Source organism: Neofelis nebulosa, chromosome 5 (genome assembly GCF_028018385.1).
Source record: "Neofelis nebulosa isolate mNeoNeb1 chromosome 5, mNeoNeb1.pri, whole genome shotgun sequence".
Taxonomy (NCBI): domain Eukaryota; kingdom Metazoa; phylum Chordata; class Mammalia; order Carnivora; family Felidae; genus Neofelis; species Neofelis nebulosa.
In genome coordinates, this window is record NC_080786.1 from 50597926 (window position 1) to 50610598 (window position 12673).

The 12673-nt window shown below is 44.1% G+C and overlaps 1 protein-coding gene across 5 annotated transcripts in view; it reads left to right on the top strand.

Moving 5' to 3' along the window:
- KCNAB1 (potassium voltage-gated channel subfamily A regulatory beta subunit 1) overlaps positions 1-12673 on the top strand; it is a 417917-nt gene that overhangs the window by 294490 nt on the left and 110754 nt on the right. For all 5 annotated transcript variants that reach the window (XM_058730303.1, XM_058730300.1, XM_058730301.1 and 2 more), the window contains exon 2: positions 2396-2439. In XM_058730303.1, the coding sequence (XP_058586286.1) occupies positions 2396-2439 (44 nt within the window). The remainder of the gene's footprint in view (positions 1-2395; positions 2440-12673) is intronic.

Here is a 12673-nt window from a genome sequence, read left to right on the forward strand (position 1 = left end):
TTATTTTTCTCGTATTCAGTTGTTCAAAGTGTTTTTCACACACTCGTTTATGCAATAGTTTCCTTCCAGGTGGATTCACCCACTTCAAATGGGAAAACGTAGCACTAGGTCTGTGAGAGGGGGCGCAGAGTCCGAAAACACCAAAAATAATTATGCTTTGCATTTGTCTGCTCTGCAACACCTTAGCACGCATCATCACATTCCGATCCCACAGACGTGATGCTAGATGAATGGCCCAGGCATTAATATTTCATTTTACCAGTGAAGAAATTGAACCCCAGAGGTTACCTGGCTAATTTCAACAATAGGTCACAGACCCAGGTCTTTCAACTCCTTGCAGCATAATGCACTTTGGACTATGCTATGAAACTCAATGTGTTGCTTAGGCAGCATTTTATAGACAGGAATAATAAACAGAGGAAAGAAATGAGGCAAAAATGAGAGCACTGGTTACTGCCTCTAAAGAAGCCAAACTGTGGAAGAATCAAGAGAGCATTTAGAAGAACTGAGCTATGTGGCAGTTGGAAAAGTCTGTACTATCTTGTTTGGGGTAGAAACGGGCAGGGGCTGGGGGATTGTGTTCTCCTGAGAGCATCTGATCAGAGAGTAAGGGGTGCACTTTACCACGATCAATTATTTAAGCTTCACCTCTTCACATTAGACCCCTACAAGGTTCTATGAGGCATTCTCTGAGAATTTGATCTCTTCTATGACAGCTGTTTGGCAGAATGGCAGGAAGATGGGATGGGTGTGGGTCTCCACGGGATACCTTACAATGAAGACTAGAGTGCTTGCTTAGTTCTCTATTTAGAGAGTGAAAATATATCCCCTCTTTTTGATAAGCTTTTAGGGATGAAAATCAAAGGGATTGATGAAGGAAAAAATAATCACTTAAAAAGGACTATCTGATCTTTTAAAAAAAAGGGTTTTTTTAGTGTTTGTTTATTTTGTGAGAGAAGGAGCACAAGCAAGGGGAGGAGGAGAGAGAGGGGGAGGGAGAGAGAGAGGGAGAGAGAGAATCCCAAGCAGGCTCTGCATTGTCAGCGCAAAGCCTGATGCAGGGCTCAATCCCGTGAACTGAGAGATCATGACCAGAGCGAAAATCAACAGTTAGATGCTTAACTGACTGAGCCACCCAGATGCCCCATTATCTGACCTTGTAGCAATTTTATGGAGCCTTTCATAAAGACATGAGAGGCTCCCCCAACTTATGATGGTTTGACTTAAGGTTTTTTTTTTATTTTGTGATGGTGTGAAAGGCATGTGCATTCAATAGAAACCATACTTCTGACTTTGAATTTGGACCTTTTCCCAGGCTAGAAATACATGTTAGGATACTGTCTCATGATACTGGGCAGGAGGCTGCAGCTCCCGGGCAGCCCTGCAATCAGGAAGGTAAATAGCCAATATACTTGCAACCATTGTAGACCCATCCAACCCTCCTCCTCCTCTTCCTCCTCCTCCTTCTTCTTCCTCCTCCTCTTCCTCCTCCTCCCCCCTCCTCTCCTCCTCTTCCTTTCTCTTCTCCTCCTTCTCCTCCTCCTCCTTCTTCCTCTTTCTCTTTCTCTTTCTCCTCCTCCTCTTCTTCCTTTTTCCTCTTCCTCCTTCCTTCCTCCTCCTCCTCCCTGTACAGTAGTCAATAAGTTACATGAGATACTCAACACTTTATTATAAAATAGACTTTGCGTTAGATGATTTTGGTCAATTATAGGCTAACATAAGTGTTCTGTAAATGTTTAAGATAGGCTAGGCTAAGCTATGATGTTTGCTGGGTTAGGTGAATTCCATGCGTTTTCAACTTATGATATTTTCAATTTAGGTTGGGTTTCTCAGGACATAACCCCATCAAAGGTCAAGAGATATCTGTAAGTTAGTTTAAATAGCCTAAAGGATCATTTTTAATTTATTCTTCTAATAATTCCCAACCATTAGTAATAATATTCTGTTTTAGAAATCAGTTTGTTGGTTACTCAGCCAACAAAATATTTATTAAGAGTATGCTGTGTGTCAGGTTCTGGTGATAAATGAAAAATGAATAATAAATGACTGGATGGTGAATAAAATACAAATTTTGCCCTCAAGGAACTCACATTCTAGAAGGAGAGAGAGAAAATAGATTTGTAAACAAATGGGTAAAGAAGATCATTCAAGCCTGAAAAGCTGCATTTAGCGGGGGACATTTTCATCTTGTGCTGAGCCTGAGCACATTTTGAGCCTCCCAGCACCCAGATGGAGACAAAAGACTCTTCCCAGGACCACAAACCATCTGCAGTTCTGTCTTTACCACAACTCTAGTCAAAAACAATGTCCAAAGGGAGATACAGTATTCCTAGTTAAATGTGAATAGTTTCACCTGACAAAGTCATGACCATGTGTTGCTTTATTTTTATTCTAGGAATCTTGGAAAATCAGGACTCAGAGTTTCTTGCTTGGGTCTTGGTAAGTACCAGGGGTATCCTGTGGGGATGGCCTGGGAGGTGGGAGACTGGGGAGAACACTAAAGGAGTGACTAGGATTATGTTGAGACCCAGTCTCAGGTAAGGAGGGACTTCCTGACTAACATTGCTCCCCTTCTCCTCTGAGCCTTTCCTGCCCAACACAGCCCTCTCCCTCTCTAGGCCCAAAGAGCCACTGTGCTCATGATGCCATATGGGGCCCATCAAGCAGAAACAAATCTGATAATAAAAGTACACCTTAGTGGAAGAAACTTCCCTGTTACTCACGTTCAGCAAAGGTGAAGAACCTCATTGTATGCATTTGTACGCTCACCCGCCTGTAGCTTCATCTGGATTTTTTTTTCTATCCTTCTTTTCCCTTTGCCTGATTTACTCGCTTATTTTTTTCTATTGTTACGTACTTTGTGTACTTTTATAATGTACCTTAAATACTCTGGGGCAATATATATAAATAATATATATATGTAAATACATATATTATTCCTCCCAGAAAATGTTAATATCTAAACAAGACTAAGTTAGAGATGGCAATGGTAACAGCATGAGAAGGAGTCTGAAATGGTGAAATGTGAGTATGAGACTTGGGGAGGGAATAAGGCTTCCTGATTTCTCCCACATATGAGAAAAAGCAGCCCTGGTGTTTGGACCTTTTGACACCATGAGAACTATCCTTGTAACCTAAGAGGGTCTAGACCATGATGGCAGCTGAGGAGGTGCCGACAAGTGATCAGATTACGGCTCTGCTTTGAAGGTAGAGGCTGGCAGATTCTTTGTTTGATTCTTTGTGGAGTGGAGGACAAAGGAGGAGAGGCAAAGATGATGGGGGTGGGAGGGTTTGCTTGAACAGCGGAAAGGATGCAGCTACCAGCAAATGAGATGTGGGAGAAGGAAGGAGGAAAGATTTAGAGAGGGGGAGAAGGGAGATTGATTTGGTTGTATTGTTTCTGATACCTGTTAGATATCCAAGACAAAAAGGTCAAATAGGTAAATGGGTGTATGAATCTGGACTTTAGAGAAGAGGCGTGGGTCACATACATGACTTGAAAGTCATCAATGTGCGGATGCTGTTTAAGCCTTAAGACTGGATGAGGACACATGGGACTGAGTATAGATGAAACACAAGAGCACGGGGTCCGAGACCTGGGGAATCCAACATTAAGAAATCAGGAAAATGAGCAAAAGCCAATCAAGAAAACTGAAAAGAAGCAGTCAGGGCAGTAGGCAGAGAACCAGGAGAATGCAGAGTCCTGGAATCCAGCTGAAGAAATTATTTAAAGGAGGACGGAGTGACCAACCCTATCAAATGCTGCTCACAGGTCAAGCAAGATGAGGTCCAAGAATTAATCATACAGCAGCAAGGCGGTCACTGATGACTTTGAAAAGATCAGTTTGGGGAGGTGGAGAGCTCACGCATGATTGAAGAGCGCATGGGAAGTAAATAGCTGGTGGATATGCTTTTCATGACTCTGTCTATAAAAGGAAGCAGAGAATGGAGAGGCAGACAGATAGGCAGGCACAGTCAGAGAGAGTGCTCTTACACATGGAAGAAATGACAGCGTATTTGTACGCTGAGAAGGAAATCCTTTTGAGAAGGAAAAAAAAAATAATGTAGGAGAGGAGAGAAAAATACCTAGAATGATTTCTTGAAGACACAAGAAGAGAGTAACTTGAAAGCAGGCAGAGTACATGGGCTTTGAAGCTGCTGGGTGGGTTGGCGGTATCTCGTAGACGTTCTTTTGTTGCTTCTATAGTCTCAGTGCAAATCAGGAGCAAGGGTCATCAGCTGTTAGTGATGATGGGAAGCAGGTGTTGAAAGTCGGGTGAGAAAGAGGACATCCAGGAGAGCAGAAGGGTGTATGGACCGAGGGATACGTCAGAGTGGCTGGATGGCATTAAGGATCTGCTTGAGATTCATGCTAATAAATTAGAAATGAGACCATCTCTGTGGCTGGGTGTTTTTCCTGCAGCCACACTCAGCTGTTCAGATGGGGTTTTTCAAGGGCATATGATGAAAAAGAGAAGCCAAGAAGCTAAGAGTTTATGGAAAGGGGTGATTATAATGGTGGACCTCAGAGTTTAAACTGAGCAGAGAGGAAAATGAGGACTAAATCCAGGGATATGATCCACAAGTAAATGAGGAGATGGCGGGACAATAGAAAATGGGTAGGATTGATGAATTGTACAAACAGAAGGACCAGAGCATTGTTGGAATAAGAGCAGTAGAGACAGTAAGTTTGAAGGATAGAAAGTGGCAGTTAGAAAGGAGGATGCTTGAAACTGAGGTTTGGGACATTCAGTTGGGGTAGTAACAAGTCTAAGGTGTGTCCATGAGCAGAGGGTGGCTGAGGTTGTGTTGAAGACAAGATCGGTGGAGAGGAGGAGGTCAAGAAACCGAGAGATAAAGGCGCAGGGAAGGATTATCTTTGGAGTCCCTGAAATCACTCTAAAGTATGACAAAATTAATATTGAAGAGAGGGACACTGAGCCAGAGCTAAAATTTTCAGAGCCTAAGAGAGAATGACTAGGGGTGGCTAAGCAACTACAACATTGGGGCCTGGTGATGTGGGATTCAAAGTGGTGAGCAGGCACCAAGAAAGCATTGGAAGGATTTCTTGGCCCCTGTTGAACGAGAGTGTGGGGACCAGGGAGGGGATGGTAGTGAATGAATTAAAGGTAGTGGCAATTCTGCCTCCTTTTACTGTATTTCAAAGATATTGAAGGCTATAGATGCCCGAGTTTTTCTGATTCTCCCTAATGATATGATTTGGGTGGTGAGGGTGGTCTTCGATTACCATAAGTCAAAGGAAATTTGACACTTGCTTAATTTATGGCTCTGATCTTGTTGTCATTTACTTGTCTTTGAAAGACTCTGGAGGTTCATTATCAGAGATAGTCTGACCTTAGTCTTTTTAAGAATGTGCTTTATGGTAAATAATTATTCACTATTTGTTTTTGAAAGAAATTACCTATAAATATAAATTAAGAAATATAGTGAAAAAATCATAGACCAATGATCTCATAGAGTCCGTATCTATGGCGGAAAATAAGTTAGTCAAAAGTACATAGAAAACTCAAGCCAAAGCCCTTAAAGTTATAAAAAAAAAAAAAATTCAGGTGTTTCTGAAGGGCCACATGGAAATGAGTCTCTAGAGGGCAGACTGTGGTTTTTAAAAAACCCAGTGTGTGTGTGTGCTATTGGTATTTTGGTGAACTTTGAAACAGAACTCTGATTCAGGTGTAGCAAGTCCTGATTTGAGCTTTACATTTTTCTGAGAGCCTAAACACTTGTGATAAGACATTGCATGAAAAATAGGAGGAAACAAAGAAGTTCATGGGACTGACTTCATTCAAAACAGGTAAAACGTTTGGTTGAATGATCATTTCTTTGAGCGCTTTTCTAAGGGCCTCTGTAAGCCAGAGGAGACGGAAAACATCATAGAAAGGAATATGTACCAGGCGTAATCTATCTGGCTCTGCAGACCCCAGTTCTCAAATCCAGGAGGAGCCAGTTTTACTGCTGCAGGCTCAGGATGTCTGCTCAGTTACAGCCCATGTTCAACGGAGGCTTTGGAAATTAAGTATTAAATGTACCAAGCAGGGGCTAAGCATTCGACTCTTGATTTTGGCTCAGGTCATGATCTCGTGGTTGTAAGATCGATCCCCAGGTCAGACTCCACATGGGGCATGGAGCATGCTTAAGATTCTCCCTCTGCCTCTCCCGCAGGCACTCACGTGTGCGGTCTCTCTCTCTCAAAAGAAAATAAAAATAAGTAGATACATAAATGTCCCAAGCAATCACACCATTACAGTTGTCTTTTATCGAAATATTCTAAAGGTCATAGTTAAAGCTAACAGTCCTGACTTTCTGTTCTACCAGAGGACAGGCTGGCAAGCTTCCTTTTCATAAACTAAGAACATGTGTAAATGGGAACAGAAAGATGAAATCACTTAAGGATAAACTGAAGACACCTCTGAAGGCACATGGCTCTGCCAGCTGTTGAAATGTGGGAAGAAATTAAGCGGCCAAACCCATCTATGGGTTGCTTATGGCTGGCCTGGTTTGTAAATACATTGACCAGTGCTATCAAGCCCCAACATCAAAGAACTTTATGGCAAAAAAAGTAAATCTACCAAGGAGTGAGTGAAAATCATCTACTAGAATGTGGGATCATCTTCTGAGACAGAAAGAGTCAAGTTGATGTATTCACTCATTCATTTGTTCATTCGTTTACTCATTCATTCTCAGCAAATGCTTAGGAAGTGAGACATTTTGCTGGTTATAGGGGATACCAAGATGAAAGCAGCAAGGATCCTGCTCTCTCATCGCTCACACAGTAGGAGTTAGGCGTGTGGAAACAGACACTACGTTTGCCGGATGCCAGGATAAGATGAACCAAGCCTGAGGAAAGTCTCCTGAAGAACTTGGGGAGAACTTCACAGAGAAGGTGCTGCTATAGAGTTGAGACTTGAAGGAAATCACCAAGTGGAGAAGGGCAAAGGATTCAAAACAGAGGGAGAAGCACGAGCCTGGAGGGAGACCCCGTGGAGCGGGAGGTGCTTGGGGAAACGCTAGTGTTTGTGCAAAATATTGTGAAGGAAGGGTGTCAGGGAACCACGAGGAATGTGCCTGGAAGGAAAGCCAGGCCTGACCATGAGAGCCCTTGTTTACCTTGCTAAGTCATGTAGCTCGTGTCTTCTGCATCTCTGGTGTTCCTCCAAGTCCTGAGGTCCCCAGGTCACAAGGGAACGCTTGGGGGTGAGACACAGACAGGGCTCCATCTCACTCCACCCTTTTTCTTCCATTGCCACAGCCTTTATCAAAGGAGCTCCACTTTTTCTAAAGGTAAAGATAAATAGAACAAATTTTAATGTAAATTTAAATGTAAACTTTTTAAAGTAAATTTATATTTTAAATGTAAATTTAAAAAAATTATGTTTATTTTTGAGAGAGGGAGAGAGAGTGAGCAGGAGAGGGGCAGAGAGAGAGGGAGACACAGAATCTGAAGCAGGCTCCAGGCTCTGAGCTGTCAGCACAGAGCCCGACGCAGGGCTCGAACTCATGGACCGCGAGATCATGACCTCAGCCAAGGACCTGAGACATTTAACTGACTGAGCCACCTATAAATTAAAAAATTTTAATGCAATGTGTAATAAATGACCATCTTTTATTTTTTATTTTATTTTATTTATTTTTTTTGTTTTAGAGACAGAGCACATGAGTGGGGGAGAGAGGCAGAGGGAGAGAGGAGAGAATCTTAAGCAGGCTCCATACTCAGCACTGATCCCAATGTGGAGCTTGATCCCACAACCCTGGGATCGTGATCCAAACCAGATGCTCAACTGACTGAGCCACCCACGTGCCCCAATGACTGTATGTTTTAGAGCAATTCTGGGTTCACTGCAAAATTGAGTAGAAAGGATAGATGGCTCCCCTTGCCCCACATATACACTGCCTGCCCCACTATCAACATCCCATACCAGAGTGTCACCTTTGTGACAGTCCTACATTGACACGTCTGTGTCACCCAAACTGTAGTTACCTTAGGTGTGTGCATAACTCTTGGTGTCGTATGTTCTGTGGGTTTAGACAAATGTATAATAATGTGTAGTCCTCATTATAGTATCATACAGGTAATCTCACTGCCCTAAAACTCCTCTGTGCTCTGCCTCTTTATCTCTCCCTCCCCCTCACCCCTGGCAACCACTGATTCTTTTACTATCTCCATAGTTTCGTGTTTTCCAGAATTTCATAGAGTATGGACATCACACAGTATGTAGCCTTTTCATATTGGCTTCATCACTTAGCAGTATGCGTTTACGGTTCCTCCATGTCTTTTCATGGCTTAATAGCTCATTTCTCTGTAAGGCTTCAGATTCCATTTTGAAGGAGGTGGGCAAGAAGGATCCTTCTGCCAAAAAAACCCAAAACACCCAAGAAGTTTGAAAATCCTATTCTAGCTTGTGAAAAGCCACTTAAGCACTTGGATCAAGAGCAGGACATCGTCCAGTGTAGTAGGCTTGTTTCTGACAGTGATATGAAGGCTGGCTTGAGGGAAAGGGTTGAGACTGGAGACAAAGAGAGGAATTAGGAGTCAAGTGATGAGGCAGTACTACAGGAAGCATTAAAGATATACGGAAAGGAGAGAATTATTTAGGAAGAAGAATAAACAGGATTTGGCAACTTGGGAATGCAGAATGAGAAGCCTCCCTGAGCAGGGGAGGTTGCTAGGGTTCCCAGATGGGGCATCAAGGTAGACGAGCTAAAATCTCAGAAGGGAGAAATGCAGAAGGAACAGTAAGAGGAAGGAGGGCTCGAAGAAGCAGGAGCATTGTGGGGGCGGTGATCCGAGAGACCTTCAACTTATTTATTTATTTTTTAAGTGTTATTTATTTACTTAGAGAAAGTGCAAGTGAGAGAGGGGCAGAGAGAGAGGGGGAGAGAGAAAGAATCCCAAGCAGACTCCACACCATCAGCTCGGAGCTCTATGCAGGGCTCTAACTCATGAACTGCAAGATCATGACCTGAGCCTAAGTTGGACGCATAACTGACCGAGCCACCCTAGCACCCTGAGCCCTTCAGCTTCTGGTTTCAGAGATCCAGAGGGCATAAGGAGTTATGGAAGGAGCTCTGGGCTGCAAACAGAGACCCAGGAACTTCTAGCAAGGCAAACCTGTGCTTGTCATTGAGGTCACCTGTGAATACAGAGGACTGGCCTTTTGGGGCAGATTTAGGGCATCTGCCTTCTAGAGTCTGCCAGGCTCTACCTGAGCTGTATGTTACAGCTGTATGCTGTATGCTACCTGAGAGCAGAGACCAACTCTGTTTTTTCCTGTACCCTTGTTGTATCTTTAGCAGAACACAATATCTGGCAAGTAGTAGGCGATCAACAGTGTTTATTGAATGGCTGACAAGATAGATGGATCATTGGCTAAGTAATGGCAAAAAGCACACGGGGTGTTAGTGAAGATCCAGCTGAAGTTAGAAATCACGAATCGCTGAGGACCAGCCAGCCCAGTTCTTTGGGTTTTTTCCAGCAGCGTATCAATGCCGAAACAGTGAAGGCCAAGTGGAAGTGGGAGGTGGGAAGTGGAGAGAGGACACAGAAAGGTGCAATGTTGAGGATTGTCCCAGAGTGGGTTAGGGGCCAGGGGATGTGCTGCATACACAGTGACATGGAGTCCAGCCTGGGGTGGGGCTCAGAGCTGTATCAACAGTTAGAAGGGTATCTGCCCACACTCTGAGTTACCCCACACGGTCTCACATTAGAAGCAGAGGCCTGTCTGACTGATGCCATGGGAAGTGACACACCATAGTGGGTAGCTGCTCCTACAGGTGCTTGAAAGAGGCTGACTTTACCCTGCACGGTGTACTCTGGGATATACTTGCTTCCCTCCAGATAAGATGTTTGCAAGAAAAAAGGCTTGTGATGGTTCTTTTTATTTGTCAGCTTGCCTGGGCCACAGGGTGCCCGGATTTGTAGTCAAACATTAATCTGGGAGTGTCCTGAGGGTGTTTTGGGGTGAGATTAACAATTGAATTGGTAGACTAAGTAAAGCCGGATGGCCCTGGAAGGCCCTGCTGAATGTAGGTTGGGTGGTCCTCATTCAGTCAATTGAAGCCTGAATAGTACAAAAAGGCTGACCCTCCTTGGAGGAGGGAAACTCCTCCTGCCTGAGTGCTTTGAGCTGGAACTGCAGACGTTTCAGACCTTTGGACTTAAACTGAAATATTGTTTCTTCTCTGCTCTCAAGCCTGCTGGCTTTTGGACTAGAACTGAAACCATGGGCTCTTCCCATTCTCAGGCCTCCAGACTTGGACTGAATCTACACAGCAGTTCTCTTGGGTCTCCAGCTTGCAGATGTCAGATCTTGGGACTTCTCAGCCTTCCAATAATGTGAGCCAGTCCCTTAGAGTAAATCTATATATATATGTCTATTGAGATGGATAGATATATATATCTATATACACAAGTCTATATAGAGAGATTTTATATTTTAGTATAATTATATAAATATTTACATATAAAAAGGTATATAATAAGGAATTATATAAAAAAATTTATAAGATTCAGTTTCCCTAGAGAACCCTGACTAATGAAAACATTTTGCTAGTTTTTTAAAACATCACACAGGTGTGTGTGTGGCAAGCCAAGCGGCCAGATATTTCCTGGAAGTGACACGATATAGGGAGATGAGGGAACACAGATGGGGGGATATGTGGTCACATGCTCATAGAATAGCTATACCTATAGAATACCATCATCCTGGGCGCCCGCGTGGCTCAGTTAGTTAAGCATCTGACTCTTGATTTCGGCTCAAGTCATGATCTCACAGTCATAGAGCCTCGCATTGGCCTCTGCACGGAGCCTGCCTGGGATTCTCTCTCTCTCCCTCTCTGCCCTTACTCGCACTGTCATGCTCTCTCTCTTTCTCTCTCAAAATAGTAGTTAAACTTAAAAAAAATTAATAATACCATCATCCCACAGGAGGTCTGGGCTGTTCTCCGGTCAGGAAGGGCGTTTTCTTCAGTGCTACCAGACAGGGGTAGGTCTGGGTGTAAGTAGTGAAAAGGAACACCCCATGCCTCCAGGGCCCTGTTTTACACAAGCCTTGAGGCTGTAACTTACAGGGCGGTGCAAACTGTCTCTACCTTCAGCATGTTTTGTGTTCTTTAGGCAGCCCTTCACACTTCATTCTCCTAGAGTAAGATATTTAACACCTTGGAGAGCCTACACTGACTCTCTCAAGAGGTGTTTCTTCTCCACTGTGACCACACATCAGAATTACCTGTGGTGCTTTAAAAAATGCAGGTAGCCAATCTCCGTCCAGACCTCTGGAGTGAGAAGCCCCTGAGGCCCGCTCCGGCTGCAGGTGTTTTTAAAAGGCGCATTGGCCTCTGCACGGAGCCTGCCTGGGATTCTCTCTCTCTCCCTCTCTGCCCTTACTCGCACTGTCATGCTCTCTCTCTTTCTCTCTCAAAATAGTAGTTAAACTTAAAAAAAATTAATAATACCATCATCCCACAGGAGGTCTGGGCTGTTCTCCGGTCAGGAAGGGCGTTTTCTTCAGTGCTACCAGACAGGGGTAGGTCTGGGTGTAAGTAGTGAAAAGGAACACCCCATGCCTCCAGGGCCCTGTTTTACACAATGATTCTGAGATGGTGACAGGGTTGGAAGCCATTGCCCCAACCAGGTGGAAGGAGACTGAGACGGGTATGACCTGGGACTGGTGAGCCAGGAGCCAGCATCTGTGACCCCTCCTGCTAGCCCCTGGAGCTGGCCTGAGGCATCTCCACCTGACCGGCAGGCTCCCAGAGGAGAATCTGCCCAGATTGAGCTCGCCTTCCCTTCCATTCAGCACCTGCCACCTGGGCCTGTCTTGCCTTATGCCCTTCCCTGATCAGGGCAACCTTCCAGAGCAAAAGCGGTGAGTCGTAAGAATAAACCTTGTGGGCTTCTTTTTAATGTGTTGCATATGTGCAGAATGTACTCCTGGCTTGTCTCCCTCTGCCTGAGAGATGCTCTCACTGAACTAAATATTCTGACACTAGGAGAAGATGACATTAAATATTTAACATGGATGGCATTATTTTTGTGACACCCTTCGTGAGTCTCATTCTTGTAGCAAGGCCAGTGTAAACGAGCCGCTTTGCCTATAATTATAATAACACAACAACACAAATATTTATGAAGTGCCTCTAAGACACTTGAGAAACAATTTAAAAAGTACAGTTTCTTCCCTTAGAGAGTTTACCAATTTTTCTTCCTGACACGGTGAGTTATCTTAAGACCAAAATACCTACAAAATTGAAACACTGCGTGGATAGCAAACATACGACAAGAGAATCCGAGGCTGGAAAGTCTACCTTGAATAACTGCCGTGGTGCCTACACATTAAAACTGAGCAGGCATTTGTACTTGTACGAGATTGTTTTAGAATATTTCTTCATTTCCTACTTTCATCAATTAAATGCGTAAGGTTTGCTGAGAACCTGCTTATACTGTGACTGGCCAGTGACTGCGGGCCATGCGCCTTTGCCTTCCCTCCTAGAGTGTATTAGGAGCTAAGATAGAGCCAGCCGGAGAGAGCAGCTGCCTGATGTTCCACACGGTGTCAGAGCTGGGGCCAGGGAAGAGCTTGGGAAGAGAAAACAAAGGAGTCTCTAACAACCCCATCTACACCCCCCACTTTTACAAGGATGAGTGGCCCTCACTTCC